General features: G+C 42.6%; 1 protein-coding gene across 3 annotated transcripts in view; it reads left to right on the top strand.

The window, feature by feature from the left end:
- Positions 1 to 465: 465 nt before the first annotated feature.
- The window catches only part of si:ch211-105j21.9 (sialomucin core protein 24-like), a 30006-nt gene continuing 11908 nt past the window's right edge, over positions 466 to 18563 (top strand). For all 3 annotated transcript variants that reach the window (XM_041194848.1, XM_041194846.1, XM_041194847.1), the window contains exons 1-2: positions 466 to 630; positions 15310 to 15960. In XM_041194848.1, coding sequence (XP_041050782.1) covers positions 15366 to 15960 — 595 coding nt within the window. In that variant the 5' untranslated portion in view covers positions 466 to 630; positions 15310 to 15365. The remainder of the gene's footprint in view (positions 631 to 15309; positions 15961 to 18563) is intronic.

The raw sequence follows: 18563 nt of genomic DNA, 5'->3' as shown, positions 1-18563 counted from the left end.
CAACAACAAACTAGTTACTATTACTTTGTTTTGACAGGATAATTTGTATGCAGGATAATTACTGTAATTTCACACAGTTCTTTATACTATCTTCTTTTTGACTAACTAGATTTCACTATCCCCAAGAACTGTGGGAGAGCTAATGTCAATATACTTGCACTGTTCCTTCCTGTCTAGTAAATATTTGCTTTTGCTGTTATTTTCTTCCTTCCTAGCAACTTCTTTCCCAGCGAGTACAAGCAAACCGAAACCTGGTGGTTAAATTGCTAAAATGACTGATCCAATAGTATAAAGTTTCAGCTCAGGTGTATCGCTCTCAGCAGTTGTTGTGGTGAAAAGCATCAAATTTCATGGCCCTCCCTTCTGGTTACGTCGAGTCAGTTCTCATTTGCTCCCCGCAACCCGCCTCTCTCTCTCTCTCTCTCTCGCAACCTCTGGGGAGTGAGAACAATGAAATGCCCCGGAAATGACAGCAAGGCAGAACTTGTTAGTGCTCTTGCAGTGAGACAGGTGGTGTGGTTTACAGTCAAGTTATAGGTACATCAATCTGCAGCAACTTTAACTCTTCATAAAATTGCCTAAACCGGGCACCAGTGGATTGTCTGAAACTCTACCAGCTTTGAAATTGGGGTGAGTTTGGTGTGGAATTTATTTTGACTTAGAATACTGGTTAGTATTTAGATCAACAAGAAATTATAGGTAACCAGTGTTACCTACCTTTTATGGGTGTAACAATAAAAGACAAGTAGACGTTTAATAACCAGAGTTATAAGAATAAAAGACTTTTCAAATTAAAATTTCAGTGGCTTAAAACAATGCAGTGTTCACATTTTTTTGGTCTGTTCGATGGTATTGGTAGATCTGGTAAGGATTGGGGGAGGGGAGAAGCAATATTAACAAATAACGTGCTAATCAGTCTTGTCAAAAGCTTCGAAGGTCAATTTGGAAAGTGATTTTGCTGATAGTTCCCAGGGTTTCCCAATCACACAAGTGGAATATTATTCGGGCCTCACACTCTCATTCTGAACAGTATGTTGTACTGGTCTCTTCAATACGTACAATATCATTGCTGCAAAAATCTGTTAATGATTTCCAAGAAAAATCAAGAACGCTGGTCTTTTAAGTTAGCTGCAAATAAAAACTATTAAATGGAAAGCCAAAACATAGTGAGAAATTATTGGGAGTGTGCAATTATTGTTCAAGTTTTGAAATATGGAAATGTAACTACTCTGAAAATTTTAATGGATTTTTTCTCAGAACCTAAGCAGTACTATTGACAAACTTTATTTTAAGCACTGAACTAGAGATCAATATATAATTGCATGATCTGTGTACTTTGGTGTAGATCTGCCTAGTTGTTGAAATAAATTTTGTAGGAGAGTTGAAGCTCAATACCTACAATCTTAATGGCCAATGATTTCAACAGTTTTCTTAGATATAAGGAAACTGATGATGGAGATCCAGGAGCCTTCATCCTGAGTATCCAGGGAGGAACTTGGTTTCTTGGACTTGTAATGTATGTGGTGTTATTGAAAAAAAATTGGGCTTGTCTTCAAACACACACCCAGAGTGAATCATAGCATGACAAGTCAGAAAAATATGAGCTACCATGACTACAACAAACTGGGACATAAGCATTCACAAATCATTTTGCCAATTCATCTTACATTCAGTATAAACAACACAGTAAACTATCATTACATGTTGGAGAAAAACCATTGTGCATTTGTTGGGCTGTTTCAGAACTGTGTACATGGAGATTAGTGATTAGTTTTAGCTGAACACTGTTTGCGACACTCTGACTTTCCTATTTCTTTCCAAACCAATTGTTACTTGTTGTCCACAGGATGCTTGCAGTTATAAAATGAAATTTTGGTCAGAGTTGCTACTTGACCCAATTCCAACATCTAAAGGAGTTAGAGATAGGCAAGAGGTGCCAATACTTTTTTTTGTTTGTAGTTATAATTTATTTAAAAGTCCAACAATAACAACAACCTGCCTTTATATAACCTTTTAGAAAAATGATCCAAGACGCTTCACAGGTGCACTATCAGACAAATGTCGCCACTTAGGCAAAGAAAGAGGCATTAGGACAGGTGATCAAAAGTTGCGTGAAAGATGTAGGTTTTAAGGAGCATCTTAAAGGAGAAATCAGGGGTAGATCGCAGCTCATTCAGGACGGGATGTCAGACAGGCAGCTTAACACAGAGGCAGTGGAGGGGTTGGGAGTGGTGGACGTGAGATCAAGCTGAATATCGTCGGTGTACATGTGGAACCTAATGTTGTGTTTTCAGGTCTTGTCATCCAATAATGGCATTTTGTTTTTTTTTCATATAAATGGCAATGAGGAGGGGGCCAAAGATAAATCCTTGTAGGGTCTCTAGAGCTAACAGTGCAAGGGTGTAAAGAGAAGAAATTGTAAATTCTCTGGATCTGGCTATGGTGAGATAGATAAGAGTGGAGCCAGGTAAAGGCAGTCCCACACAGCTCGACAATGGAGGAGAGGCATTAGAGAAGATTGGTGTAGTCAACCATATAAAGGTTGCAGACAGGTCAAAAAGGATGAGGAAAGGTAGTGCACCACAGTCACAGACAAATAAGTTGTCATTTGTAGCATTGATTAAGGTCATTTCAGTGACATGACAGGGTTAAGACTAAATAGGACTTAGGAGTAGCAGTTGGCCATTTGACCCATTGAGCCTGCTCTGTCATTCGATAAGATCATAGTTTCCTGTCTGATCCCCATAACCCTTAACTCCCTTATGTATCAAAAATCTACCTAACTCAGCCCTGAATACATTTAGTGACCCAGCCTCCACTGTTCTGTGGAACAGAATTCCACAGACTAATGACCATCTGAGAGAAAAAAATTCTCCTCATCTCTGTCTTAAAAGGGTGATCTCTTATTCTTAAACTGTGCCCTCTAGTTCTAGTCTCCCCTCAAGAGGAAACATCCTCCCAGTACGCACCCTATCATTTCAATAAGATCACCTCTCAGTCTTCTAAACTCATTTAGATATAGGTTGAAACTGTTCAACCTTTCTTGAGATAAGCCCTTCATCCCAGGAATGAGCTGAGTAAATCTTCTCTGAACTGCTTCTAATACAATTATATCCCTTTTCAAATAAGGAGACCAAAACTATATACACAGTACACTAGATATAGCCTCAACAAGGTCCTGTACAGCTTCAGTAAGACTTCCTTACTTTTATATTCCATTCTCCTTGCAATAAACACCAACATTCCACTTGCCTTTTTAACCACTAGCTGTACCTGCATGCTAATTCATTGCAATTCATGTACCAGGTTACCCAGATCGCTCTGTACCGAGTTCTACAATCTCTCTCCATTTAAATAGCATACTGCTTTTCTATTCTTCCTGCCAAAGTGGACAAGTTCACTTTTCCCATATTATACACCTTCTGCTAAACTTCTGCCCACTCATTTAACCTATCTATGTCCCTTTGCAGACTCTTTATCTCCTCTTGACAACTTAGTTCCTACTATCTTGGTGTCATTAGCAAATTTAGCTACCATATATTCAGCCCCTTCTTTTGGCACACACACATATGAACATACGAATTAAGAGCAGGAGTTGGCCATTTGGCCCCTCAAGCCTGCTCCACCATTCAATAAGACCATGGCTGATCTGATTGTGGCCTTAACTCCATATTCCGCGTACCACTGCAAACCTTTGACTCCATTGTTAGTAGAAGTAGCTTGATTCTTGACTTTAAAAATATTCATTGACTTTGCCTTCACCACTCTCCAGGAAGAGAGTTCCAAAGGTTCATAACCCTCAGAAAAAAATTCTTCCCATCTCCGTCTTTAAATGGGAGACCCCTTATTTTTAAACTGTGTCCCCTAGTTCTAGTCTCTCCCACAAGGGGAAACATCCTATCAGCATCTACCCTGTCAAGTCCCCTCAGGATCTTATATGTTTCAATAAGATCGCCTCTCAATCTTCTAAACTCCAATGGATACAAGTCCAATCTTTCTTCAAAATATAGTTGCCCCATTCCAGGTATCAATCGAGTGACAAAAACAAAGTGCTGTAAAAACTCAGCAGGTCTAACAGCATCTGTGGAGAGAAAGAGAGAGTTAATGTTTTGAGTCTGTATGCATTTTCTGTTTTTGTTTCAGATTTCCAGCATCCATAGTATTTTGCTTTTATCAATCGAGTGAACCTTCTCTGAACTGCTTTCAACACATGAACATCTCTTCTTAAATTAGGGAACCAAAACTGTACCCTGTACTCTAATTGTGGTCTCACTAATGCCCTGTACAACTGTAGCAAAACATACCCATTTTAACATCCCATTTCCCTTGCAATAAATGACAACATTCTGCTGTACCTGCATATTAACTTTTTCTGATTCATGTAACAAAACACCCAGATCCCTCTGTACCTCAGAGTTCTCCAATTTCTCTCCATTTAAATAATTCAACATTCTTGTCCTTCCTGCCAAAGTGGACAAGTTCCCATTTTCTTATATTATACTCCATCTGCCAAATTTTTACCCACTTTTTTAACCTATCTGTCCCTCTGCAGACTCCTTATGTCCTTTATTTCCCTTTCACAAAACTATGATTCTGCCTGATGCCATTATAATTTTCTAAATTTCCTGCTATAACCTCCTTAATAATGGATTCTAGCTATTTCCCTCTAACCCAGATGTTAGGCTAACTGGCCTAAAGTTTCTTGCTTCTTATCTCCCTCCTTTCTTGAATAATGTTACATTTGCTATTCCCAAGCCACAGGGACCCTTCCAGAATTTAACTAATCTTGGAAGATTACAATCAATACCTCTACCACATTACATGCATCCACCCTCTCCATTACTTCACCAAAGGACTCAATTAAATTCAAAATGATTTTCCTTCATGCTGAATTTTATTTATTAGATCGCACTTTTCCAAATGCCAATTAATTTTGTCCCTGTTTATTGTCTCAAGGTTTTCCCACCAAATTAGGCTGTCAGACCTGTAGTTGTTTTCCCCCTTTTTTTTTGAAGAATGGTGTAACATTTGCAATTCTCCAGTTCACTGGCACCACTTCCATATCTAAGGAGGATTGGCTGATTGTTGTTATCTTCCAGAAAACCAGTTGAAATGTGATACTGGAGCTAATCTTTATCAGGCTTACATTTCTTTACAGAGTAAACCAACACAATGATACACCTCTTAACTCAATCATACCAGTTTTATTTGGTGTCTATTTAGCTCTTTTAAAGCTAACCTATTAAACTAAATCAACAAAATGTGGGATAAAGTAAACACAGCCCCTAAGTTAGGTTAGCTGTATAACCAAAGACAAAGTTTAAAGAAAACTTACAAACATCAAATCAAAATGTGATTAAGGGGGTCAGTAAAGGACCCCGGCTCCCGCAGTGCCCACCGGGCACGGAAGGCCTCGACGGTGCCAGCAGACACCGCGTGGTCCCTCTCCAGGGACACCTGGCCACGAACATAGCTGCAGAAGAGGGGCAAACAGTCGGGTGGGACAACCCCCTCGATCGCCCGCTGCTTGGACCTGTTAATGGCTATCTTGGCCAAGCCCAGGCACAGGTTCACAAGGAGGTCCTCCTCCTTCCTGGCCCCCCTCCGCACCAGGAGCATGGGACTGAAGTGCAAACAAAACATTAATAAAAGGTTTTTTAAACAACTGAAAAGGGAGTGCAGCCTACAACAATTAACATAGACATGGTCCATGGACTCCACAAGACCGCAAAAAGGGTAGGTATCTTGGGAGTCTGTGAATCGACACATCCTACAATTATAGGGGACTGCTGCATGCAACACCCTCCACCCCAGGTCCCCAATAGATAGCGGGAGGACACCTCCGTAGAGAGCCTCCCAATGGTTCGGGGCTTGGGGCCAATGTGGAATTCTGTCTGAACAGGGGAACGCTCAGACGGAAGATCACCGCGCACCTGTGCCACCTCGAGACCCAGTATAATGTCAGGGCCGAGCACAGCCATCCTAAGGTCTTGAATGGCATTGGCCACGAGCTGGACACCCCAGCGTGCCAACTCCTGTGGAAACATCCAGCCCACTCTCTGCCACCCAGCACGTCACCGATCCTGGTCACCCCGGCAGCCACAGCCTTCCTCTCCACGAGCCATTGAAAAGGACGGAGGAGTGGATTCTTGAGCAGCGGCTCTCTGACGATAGCCGCTACTCCTGACGGGGGAGAACTGCATCGCGAGGCGACCATGGTCCAGACTTTGATCAGGTCCTGGTAAAAGACGGGCAACGCCTGCAAGGAGCCACGAAGGCCCCTCAGCTCTATAAACAGGAGCTGCATGTCACAAGTGTCTCTTTATATGTGCTTAAGTGAAACTCCAATTAATGTCTTGCACCTGCATATAATTAAACACAATTGATGTACAATTAATATTGTAGCCAGAACTTCAATAATTCCTCTCCCTACTTCCCTCGGCGAGCTAAGATGCATCCCATCCAGACCAGGTGACTTTCCTACTTTTAATAACCTTTTAACTACCCCCTTTCTATTTATTTTTATCCAATCAAATATTTCTACTACTTCCTCCTTTATTGTAGCAGTCTGGTAGCGCCCTCTTCTTTAGTGAAGACAAGGTATTCATTTTGTACCTCAGCCATGCCCTCTGCCTCCACAATGTCCCTAATTGCCCCACCCTCCTCTGATTACCATTTTATTATTTATATATTCATTATCCTTTTTCTATCAGCTCCTAATCTAATATCATTTATTCTTTTTGCCCCACCAATTCCTTACTTCAACTCTTCCCTGTACCTTTTTGTATTCAGCTTGATTCTCAACTGAATAACATATCCAACGTTTATCAAAAGCTTCCTTTTTCTGTTTCATTTTAATCTCTATATTGTTAGTCATTTGGCTTTGGCTACCCTTCTTTCCCCTTATTAGGAATGTGTCTAGTCTGAATCAGAACTATCTCCTTTTTGAAGGCCTCTCTGCTCATTTACTATTTTACCTTCCAATCCTTGATTCCAATTCACCAGATCCAGAACCCTTTTTAACCCAACAAAATTAGCGCTTGTCCAGTTGAATATTTTCACAGTTAATTTTTTTCTTGTCCATTTCCAAAACTACTCTTAAACCACATCATCTGCTCAATGTTTCCCAAATGTTCTCTCATGAAATGTGTTCCACTTGCCCCATATTGTTCCCCAGAACTAGACCCAACACTGTTGCCTTCTTTAGTGTGTTGGTAAAACATTGATAAAGAAAGTTGCCTTGTACACATTTCAGGAATTCCTCCCCTTCTTTGCTGCTTACCCCCATGATCACTACTCTTAAGTTCTTGCATCGTCCTGCTATTTGTCTACAAATTTGTTCCTCTATCTCCTTCGCACTTTTTGGTAGTCTATAGTTTACACCCAGCCATGAATGGCTCCTCTATTGTCCTTTATTTCTAACCAAATAGACTTTGTCTATTACAACATCCAACAACATCCCTTTCTAGAACAAAGAACAAAGAAAAGTACAGCACAGGAACAGGCCTTTCGGCCCTCTAAGCCTGCGCCAATCATATTGCCCGTCAACTAAAACATTTTGCACTTCTGGAGTCCGTAGCCCTCTATTCCCATCCTATTCATGTATTTGTCATGCTGCCTCTTAAACACCACTATCGTATCTGCTTCCACCACCTCCTCTGGCAGCGAATTCCAGACACTCACTACCTTCTGCGTAAAAAAAAAACTTGCCCCGTACATCTCCTCTATAGTCTTCTCCTCGCACCTTAACTCTATCCCCTAGTAATTGACTCTTCCATCATGGGAAAAAGCTTCTGAATATCTACTCTGTCCATGCCACTCATAATTTTGTAAACTTCTATCAAGTCGCCCCTTAATCTCCGTCGCTCTAGTGAGAACAATCTGAGTTTCTCCAACCTCTCTTCATAGCTAATAACCTCCAGATCAGGCAGCATCCTGGTAAACCTCCTCTCACCCTCTCCAATGCCTCCATATCCTTCTGGTAATGTGGTGACCAGAATTGCACGCAATATTCCAAATGAAGGCAAGCATGCCATATGCCTTCCTGACTACCTTATCCACCTGCGTTGCCACTTTCAGTGACCTGTGGACCTGTACACCCAGATCCCTGTGCCCGTCAGTGCACTTAAGGGTTCTGCCGTTTACTGTATAATTCCTGCCTGTATTAGACCTCATATTTGTCCGGATTAAACTCCATCTGCCATTTCTCCGCCCAAGTCTGCAACCGATCTATATCCCATTGTATCCTTTGACAATCCTCTTCACTATCTGCAACTCCTCCAACCTTCTAATGCTGCAATAGTATCATTGATCAATAATACCACCCCCTCTTTTCTCCCTATCCTCTTGTACTTGATACATAGTTGTCAGCAACGTTAGGTGGAATGGAATGTAATGCCCTCCCCTGATGGTTTGGAGCTGTGGGGGGCATTTAATTGGGTGGGAGAGTGCAGACTCCGCTGCCTTCCCAACTCTGGTCCAATAAAGTCAGGGGCCGGAAGGCTTATGGATAGCCTTCCCACCCCACTGCCATTTAAGGGCCTCAGCCTGCTGCTATTGGTAGCAAACCAGCAATCCATAGTGGGGTGAGGTGCTGTTGCCATGTGGGGAGCCCAAAAGGCAAACTCTATTGCTTGTGGGCTCCTTGGGACGGGACCCCTCATTCCCTTAAAGGCACTCAGTGCCTGATCGAGGCACCCGGCATTGGGAAGGGGCTCCCACTGCAGAGGCACCCTGCTGCCCTTACTGTTGACCCCACTCCCATCACATCCCTCATTCTGTGACTCCCCCATCCTGCTCTCACTCAACTTAGCCTGGCCCCTTGCTGATCTTGGGCCTCTGGTGGGTGCATTGCTGGCAGCATCCTCGCCTCACCAATGGTGCTGCCTGCAAATGAATAGTTGTCAACCTCTGGCACGAAACAGGATGGGTCTTGCCAAAAGGAGGAAATATGGGGCTGTTGCAGGATCTCCAGCCAGTGGACGAGAGCAACCAATACCCATAATTCCAATATATTATAATTCTATATGGTTGCCTGTGTCTTCAGCTTACCAACTTCATTCATCACACTTTGGGTATTTATGCACATGGGTCGCAAAATTGGGCTCTGTAGTTTTGGTGCTATGAGTATCACTTTGGTACCAAAATTACATCTGCATCAGGTACACATGAAAACATGCAAAGTAAGCAGATTGTAATGTTAGTCAGTGTATAATGCTGTTTTGACACCAGCACTGCCATTTTTGACCTCGCTGCTCCAGCTTATGCCCTTTCTTCATTATGTATAGATGAACATGTATTCAGGAGCAGAAAGGTAGTGGAGTAGTGGTATTGTTGATGGATTAGTATTCCAGGAAACCCAGGGTAATGACCTGGGTTCAAATCCCACCAAGGCAGATGTTGGAATATTAATTCAATAAATATCCGGACTTAAGTTTAATGATAACCATGAAAGCATTGTCAATTGTCTTAAAAACCCATCTAGTTCACTAATCTACTTTAGAGAAGGAAGTCTGACTTACGTGTGACTCCAGGACCAGACTCTTAAATGGCCTAGCAAGCCACTCAGTTGTATCAAACCACTAAAGAAAATTGGATAAGGAATGAAACTGGATGGGCCACCTGACATTGATGTAGGAGAGGAAACAACAGCTGAAAATTAGCCCAGTCACCCTGCAAAGTCCTCCTTACAAACATCTGGGGACATGTGCCAACATTGTCTTACAGACTAGTCAAGCATCAGCCTGACATAGTCATATGGAATCATACCTTAAAGATAATGTCCCAGATGCTACCATCACCATCCCTGGCTATGTTCTGTCCCACCAGCAGACCCAGCAGAGGTGGGGGCATAGTGTATACAGTCAAGAGGGAGTTGCCCTGGGAGTCCTCAACATCAATTCTGGACTCATTAAGTCTCATGATATCAGGTCAAACATGGGCAAAAAAATCTGCTGTAGTTACCATGTACTGTGCCCTTTCCCCTCCCCTGCTCAGCTGATGAATCAATATTCCTCCATGTTGAACACCACTTAGAGGAAGCACTGAGGGTGGAAAGGGGTGCAGAATGTACTCTGGGTGGGGGACTTTAATATCCATCATCAAGAATGGCTTGGTAGCACCACTCCAGACCCAGCTGGCTGAGTCTTAAATGACATAGCTGCTAGACTGGGTCTGCAGCAGGTGCTGAGGGAAAACCATACTTGAACTCATCCTCATCAACCTGCCTGCTGCAGGTGCATCTGTCCATGATGGTAGGAGTGACAACAGCACTGGCCTTGTGGAGACACAGTCCCATTTTTACATTGAGGATACCCTCCATTGTGTTGGGTGGCACTACCGCCGTGCTAAAGGGACAGATTTCTAACAGATCTTGCAACTCAAGACTGGGCAACCATGAGGCATTGTGTGACATCAGAATTGTACTCGACCACAATCTGTAACCTCATGATCCAGCATATCCCCCATCTACCGTTATCACCAAGCCAGGGCACCAACCCTGGTTCAATGAAGAGTACAGGAGGGCATGCAAGAAGCAACATCAGACATACCTCAAAATGAGATATCAACCTGGTGAAGCTACAACGCATGACTACTTGCATGCCAAACAGCATAAGCAGCAAGCGACAGACAGAGCTAAGCAATTCCACAACTAACAGATCAGATCTTATCCAGTCATGAATGGTGGTGGACAATTAAATAACTCATGGAGGAAGAGACTCCACAAATATTCACATGCTCAAAGATGGAGGAGCCCAGCACATTAGTGCCAAAGATAATGCTGAAGCATTTGCAACAATCTTCAGCCAGAAATGCCAAGTGGATGATCCATCTCGGCCATCTCAAGGTCGCCAGCATCACAGATGCCCATCTTCATTCAATTTGATTCAATCCATGTGAAAACAAGAAATGGCTGAAGGCTCTGGATATTGCGAAGGCTATGAGCCCTGACAACATTCTGGCAATAGTACTGAAGACTTGTGCTCCCAAACTTGCCATGCCCAAGCCAAGCTGTTTCAGCACAGCTATATCATTGGCATCTACCCGGCAATGTGGAAAAGCGTCCAGGTATGTCCTATCTGCAAAAAGCAAGAGAAATCCAAGCCAGCCAATTAATGCCCCATCAGTTTACTCTCAATCATCAGTAAAGTGATGGAAGGGGTCATCAATATTGCTATCAAGTGGCACTTGCTTAGCAACAACCTGCTGACTGATGCTCAGTTTGCATTTCATCAGGGTCAACTCAGCTCGTGACCTCATTACAGCCTTGGTTCAAGCATGGACAAAAGAGCTGAACTCCAGAGGCGAGGTAAAAGTGACTGCTCTTGATGTCAAGGCAGCATTTGACCGAGTGTGATATCAAGGAACCCTGACAAAACTGTAATCAATGGGAATCAGGGGGAAAACTCTTCACTGGTTGGAGTCATACGTAGCACAAAGGAAGATATTTGTGGTTTTTGGAGGTCAATCATCTCAGTTCCAGGACATCGCTGCAGGAGTTCCTCAGGGTCGTGTCCTAGGCCTATCTTCAACTGCCTCATCAATAACTTTCCTTCCATTATAAGGTCAGAAGCGGAGATCTTCGCTGATGATTGCACAATGTTCAGCACCATTCGCAACTCTTCAGATACTGAAGCAGTCCATGTCCAAGTGCAGCAAGACCTGGACAAAATCCAGGCTTGGGATGACAAGTGGCAAGTAATATTTGCACCACAAAAGTGTCGGGCAGTGACCATCTCCAACAAGAGAGAACCTAAGCATCTCCCCATGACATTCAAAGGCATTGACATTGCTGAATACTCCACTATCAACTTCCTGAGGGTTACCATTGACCAGAAACTGAATTGGACCAGCCATATAAATACTGTGGCTACAAGGGCAGGTCGGAGACCAGAAATCCTGTGGTGAGTAACTCATCTCCTGACTCCCCAAAGCCTGCCCACCATCTACAAAGCACAAATTAGGAGTGTGTTGGAATACTCTCCATTTGCCTGGATGAGAGCAGTTCCACTAGCACTCAAAAAGCTTGACACCATCCAGCACAAAGCAGCCTGCTTGATTAGCACCGCATTCACAAACATTCACTTCCTCCACCACTGATACACAGTGGCAGCAGTGTGTACCATCTGCAAGATGCACTGCAGGAACTCACCTTCGACAGCACCTTTCAAACCCACAACTGCTACCACATAGAAGGATAAGGACAGCAGACACATAAGAACACCGCCACCTGCAAATTCTCCTTCAAGCCACTCACCATCCTGACTTGGAAATATATCACTGTCCCTGCTCTGTCACTGGGTCTAAATCCTGGAACTCCCTCCCTAATAGCACTGTGGGTGAAGCTACACCACAAGGACTACAGTGGTCAAGAAGGCAGCTCACCACCTCCTTCTCCGGGGATGGGCAATAAACACTGGCCTAGCCAGAGATGCCCATATCCCATGAATGAATTTAAAAAAAGAACCCCCACCAGTGTTATTTAAAGGGATCACCAACAACTTGTAGTTTTTTTGTCGATTAGGTTCTGCTGGCTCTGTTTGAGTTTGTGGAAGTGCTTGATGGTTTGAGGAGTTGGTTGGAATTGATGAAATCGACAAAGAGTCGTGATAGGTGTGGAAAAGGCCTTGGTTGTGACAAGTGCTCTGTCAGTCTACTTGTTCCCAGTCATGGGTGTTATAATTGCAATCCCTCTTGGGCTGCAGCATAAGAGGGAGATGGAGCAGAGGCAGCATAGAAGGTGACATGTTGCTTGCAGAGGGAGGAATACCAGTTTCAGTGGTGTTTACCTCATAGGATCGTGGCCCCCTGTTGAGGCATGCAGCCACTCAGCATCACACTTAGGCCCCTGGTGGTTTCCTCCTATTTCTGAACTACTCTTCAATCGAATGCTGTTTATCTCTCAGCCACCTTCTCACGAATATTTTGACCTGATGTCCTCCCTCCTCCAAATTAATTTAACCCCCACCCCCACAAAAACCACACAGCATTAGTTAACATCCCTGAAGACATTGGTCTCAGCTCTGTGGAAGTGCAATCTTCCAGCATGTTATTGCTCCTTCCTGCCCCAGAACTGCTTCCAATTCTCCTGGAATCTGAAGTCCTCTCTGCTGTACCATTTCTCCAGCTACATGTTAACTTGTTTTATTATTTTGTTTTTATCTTACTGCTCCTATGCTCACTATCCTGTAGCGCTGGGAGTAATCCCTACTCCTTTTAAGGATCTGCTCTTTAGCTTCCTCCCTAACTCATTACAGGCGTGAGAAACTCTTTACATTTGCCGCTGCATGTGTTCCATGGTATAGAATATTAGTGTGGTATCATCAGAGTGACTATCTGTGGACTTGGCGCATTTTTATCTTGGGTGAGTGAGTCTGAACATGTTTTTGTCAGTTCTGACATGTAAGTAGATATCCTCTGTAGATGATCTGAAGGGATATGACAGCAGCAAAGAGAATATGCCAAAGAGTGTCAGTGCCAGAACACCTATTTTGACCACACTGCGGATCGCAAAGGATTCTGATGTTACTCTGTCATCGCTGACCTTACCCATCATGTTGGCATGGAAAGAGATCACATTGAGCAGCTTTGATAGGCAACCAATTTTCTCCAGCAGCTTAAATAGACTACCCCTGCTCACATGGTTGAATGCCTTGGTTTTAGTTAACAAATACAAGGGTCCTCCCTTTGTACAGCCTTAGAATGATTTCCTCAGACTCTGCAGTTACTGTGAGTACCAGTTTCCTGTGGATCAATTCTGCCTGTGTTCTTATGATGGAGATCTTTAGTGCTGCACTGTATTTAATTCCACTTCTCAAACACGTATACTCGGATAATCATCAACTAACCGAGCTAATGGACGGAATCTTGTCCATGGATGGTGGGCGGGCCCCACCGGCTTGGCGGTGGGCGGGCAGCTGACCCCCGCCACTGAAACAGGGCCCGCCGCCATTTTAAGTGAGCGGGCCACTCAGCATCACACTTAGGCCCCTGGTGGTTTCCTCCTATTTCTGTCGACAGGAAGTGCTATGTGGGGGGGGGGGTAGGGATTTCTCAAAAGCGCACTTCTCCCTGAGGCAAAGTCCTGTCTCCGGGAGAATACTGACAGTGGGAAAAACTTTAAAAATAGAAACATTAAAAAATTATTAACATGTCCCCCTCATGTGACAATGTCACATGAGATGGGACATGTTAATAAAGAACCCATAAACTTTATTATTTTTGTACAAAACGGACATGAAACTTCATCCCACCAGTGGATTAAGTTTCATGATTAATCAGAAGCCCGATGGGGCTCCTGGCCTGCCACCAGCCTTAAGTAACTCTTTCGAGTACAAACACGTTTCCATCTGTTCCTATTCAGATGAAGTTACATTGTTTCATAGTTTGCCATTGTGAGATTTGAACTCTTGATCTTGGGGTTACAAGCCCAGTACCATAACCACTTGGCTATTTAGGCTTTAACTAGCCTGTCAATGGCCTCAATTAGCCATTGACAGGTCGGCGGGCAGACAGCTGATTTCGCTGTCTACCCGCCTTCCTAAAAATTTAAATGGCCCATGATGATGTCGGGGATTCCTCCCGACGTCATCCCGCATCATTTTCCCCTTGGCGACTGGGCCCCGCCCCCAAATCGACGAGGGGAAAATCCTGGACAATGAGTTCTAACAATGTTGAAAATTATATTTTCAGATTGTCTTCACCAAGATGAATTCACACATATTAGCCCTGTGAAGAATCACACAGAATAAACACAATGGCACATTTATGGGCAGATAGACAGGGATGCAAAATGTGGGTATTTGCATTAACTAAGTTGATCATGGCTATCTGCAGTGCAACCAGTCTTGTACACTAATGGTCTGAAGATTAGCTCTACCATAGAAAAAAGTAAATTTGATACAGGTATTCCAGAAACCAAATTGACTGGTATCATATTTTAATATGAATTTACTATATTTAAAGTCACTAAATTTACTATAATACCAAAGACAAAATAATCTCCATTTTTGTCACAGCAGCATGTATGGATATTAAGTTCCGCTTAAATTCATTTCAAACTTGGTATAGAAGTTTTACTATTATTTAATACAATTATGGTTTTGCTGCAATTTCTATGCTATCTTTTCAGTGAAGGTGGCCCAAGAAAGGTAGTTTAATTTGCATGAAAGGAATATCTTCATAAGGTTTTTTATAAGATAGCATCCCTCTTCCTTTAGGATAGCTCATTTCTTACTGGTAAAACTTTTGTCATTTAGCTCAGTACTGGAAATTGTATGTAATCTATTACTCATGCTTTATATTTTACAGGATAAACTTAGAAAATTGAGGAAAGTTAAAAGCTAAAAGCAGTAGAAGGAAGCAATATGAGACCCAGGATTCGGCCTACTGCATTTTACATTATATTTACTCTATGTGTTGTCTTAGCTGTGAATTCTGCTGATTCAACAGGTCAAAAGGTTTCTGCCATTTCCAATTCACTTAGCAATGAGGGTAATTCTTCTGGAGATCTTAATAAAACTGGCTCTTCTAATAATCTCTTTGCAACTGGATCCAGTCAGACAGAGGCTGTGTCACTTTCCACATTGAAACAGAACCCAACAAGTAGCAACATGAACTCCTTAGCCCCTGAGACTACTGTTGCCACATCAACCAATTCAATGAAGCCTTCTGTGCCTGATAGTTCTCAGTCTCCTTTGACACAAAAAACAACAGTTCAAACAACACTACCCCATGTCTCAGGTCACTACATGCCTGAGTCCTCCGTAACTTCAACACTTGGTTTAAGAGCTACAGAAAGCCAAATTAGTTCAACACGTCAAGTTTCAACATCAATATCAACACCTATACTGAAGCCTACGCAGACAGAATCCACTGGAACAAGTAGGCAACCAACTATCACTGACGTCACCCAACCTTATACAGGCTCATTGTATTCAATCCTAACAACTGGAACGTCAGGTAAGACCTCACCTTTGCTAGAAACAAAATGGAATGAAATATTTAAAAGGCAGATTGTCATGTTTCAGGATTCTTGATTATTTTTCTACTGAAAAGATCTGGAAAAAATTGTCTTTATTGTTCTATTAAAACTTATAGGTATCCTCATGAGTTTTTATGAAAAGGCAAAAGAAAGGTTGTTAATCTGCTAAACAATTAGCATATCAATGTAATTTTTAAAAATCCATTGGTTCCTCTGTAGAAAGAAATTCAGAATTAAGGTTAGATCATAGACATAGAGAGACTTTTCAGAAGGGAAGGTTTGTTAAAGAAAAGGTTGTGAGGCCTTTGCTAAGGTGAACAAATACTGGATGAGAGAAGACTTAAGTAAAACATAGTAGCTACTGGTATGGAGATGCACAGAGTCTTCTATTTCGTATTGCTGCCCAAAGCTAAATTGTACCTATTGAATTAAATTAATCTGATCATAAATGTTACTGCGCATGTCCACTTTACTGTGAAATAAAATAGTTTAATGATTTGTATTAAGCCTCATCTGACCTCCTATTAACTTGGTTGAAAAGATTGAGCATCTAGGATGAAAGGAAGAAAATTAACATGAGAATATAGCTGTGTATAGTCAATAAACTAAATGTACAATGACCAGACACCCTGGTTTTGCTCATTAAAGATCCCGGCGTCCTTACAGTTTTCTCCACGTTACTCAAATGTCCAGGTTTTCACCTTTCCTGGCTTTCACACAGCATTAGCATCTCTACATTTTCTCTCCCGAGTCCTCTTCCCTTTACCCCATCCTTGCATTCTGTTTACTGTCAGTTTATAAAAAAATCTTTTCATGCTGTGCTGCAGCCTGGGAATGGGAATGCTGCCTAATCGCTGAGCATTAACTGGCTGCGCTGAGACCCTTCTCGCCAGCATTCAGAGCTGGGAAAGAATCAGGTGGGTGACAAAAGAAGACTGACAACAGTGTCCACCAACTGCAAGCCACACTTGTAAGGGTAGTAAACCACCAATCAGTGCTCAGGAAGATGGCAGGCAAGTTCAGTTGAGCCGTGGCACACAGCCAACCTTATTACTTGGAAGACTGCGTGTTTTGCTGCTTGTGGCTCGAGGTACAATTCTCCCAAACTTGAGGTACATTTGCTAGTCTCCAGCTTCTGGCTGAAAATATCTATTTTGTTAGAACCCATCATGTATAAATGAAAATAAATGGGGCTTGTAAATGTTCCCTCAATTTAATATTTGCTGCTATGTTGCCTGGGATCCCCACCTGTTGGGCCCTGCACCCTCCCGCCTGATCAAACAAAGGGTGCCTAACCCACCTCAGAACTCGGAACAAAGTTAAAAATGATGCTGGAGCAATCGAATTTTTTTGCCCTTTCTCCTTCTTTCTTTTCTCAGTTTCTAAGCTAAGGAACAGCCTTCTGAAGTGTACAATCTTTTTATTCATTCATGGGATGTGGGTGTTGGTTGCTATGCCAGGACATTAGTGAACGAGATGGATTTTTACAACAATCATTTTATGGTTATCATTAGATATTTAATTCCAGATTTTTATTGAATTCAAATTCCATGGCAGGATTCAAACCCAGGTCGCTAGAGCATTACCCTGGGTTTCTGGAATACTAGTCCAGTGACAATACCACTATGTCACTGCCTCCCCTGAATTGTCCATCTCTAGGCTCTAGAGTAAACACAAATAATTCACCACTACTGATTCTGTTGACCATAAGACTTAGGAGCAGAAGTAGGCCATTTGACCCATCGAGTCTGCTCTGCCATTCAGTGAGATCATGGCTAATCTGATAATCTTCAACTCCACTTTCCCCATAACCCTTGATTCCCTTACTGATTAAAAATCTGTCTATCTCAGCCGTGAATATGCTTAACGACCCAGCCTCTACAGCCCTTTGCAGTAAAGAATTCCACAGATTCACTAGCCTCTGCGAGAAGAAATTCCTCCTTATCTTTGTCTTAATTGGATGACCCCTTACTCTGAGATTATGCCCTCTGGTCCTAGACTCTCCCATAAGGGGAAACAACCTCTCAGCATCTACCCTGTCAAGCCCCCTAAGAATCTTATTTGTTTCAATTAGGTTGCCTCTCATTCTTCTAAACTCCAATGAGTACAGCCCAACCTACTCAACCTCTCCTCATAAAGTCCCTCCAGACCCGCGATCAACCTAGTGAACCTTCTCTGGACTGCCTCCAATGCCAGCATATCTTTCCTTAGATAAGGGGACCAAAACTGTTCACAGTATTCTAGGTATGGTCTAACTAGTGCTTTGTATAGCTTTAGCAAGACTTCCCTATTTTTATACTCCATTCCGTTTGAAATGAAGGCCAACATTCCACTTGCCTTCCCTTCTACCTGCTGAATTTGTATGCTAGCTTTTTGTGATTCAAGCATGAGGACTCCCAAATCCCTCTGAGCTGAAGCTTTCTGCAGTCTTTCTCCATTTAAATAATATTCAGTTCCTCTATTCTTCCTGCCAAAGTGCATAACCTCACATTTTCACACATTATATTCCACCTGCCAAATTTGCCCACTCACTTAACCTGTCTACATCTGTCTGTAGACTCTTTGTGTCATCCTCACCACT

This window comes from Carcharodon carcharias, chromosome 9 (assembly GCF_017639515.1).
Source record: "Carcharodon carcharias isolate sCarCar2 chromosome 9, sCarCar2.pri, whole genome shotgun sequence".
Classification (NCBI taxonomy): domain Eukaryota; kingdom Metazoa; phylum Chordata; class Chondrichthyes; order Lamniformes; family Lamnidae; genus Carcharodon; species Carcharodon carcharias.
The sequence above is the reverse complement of the archived record's forward strand: the minus strand, read 5'-3'. Positions and strand labels throughout refer to the sequence as shown.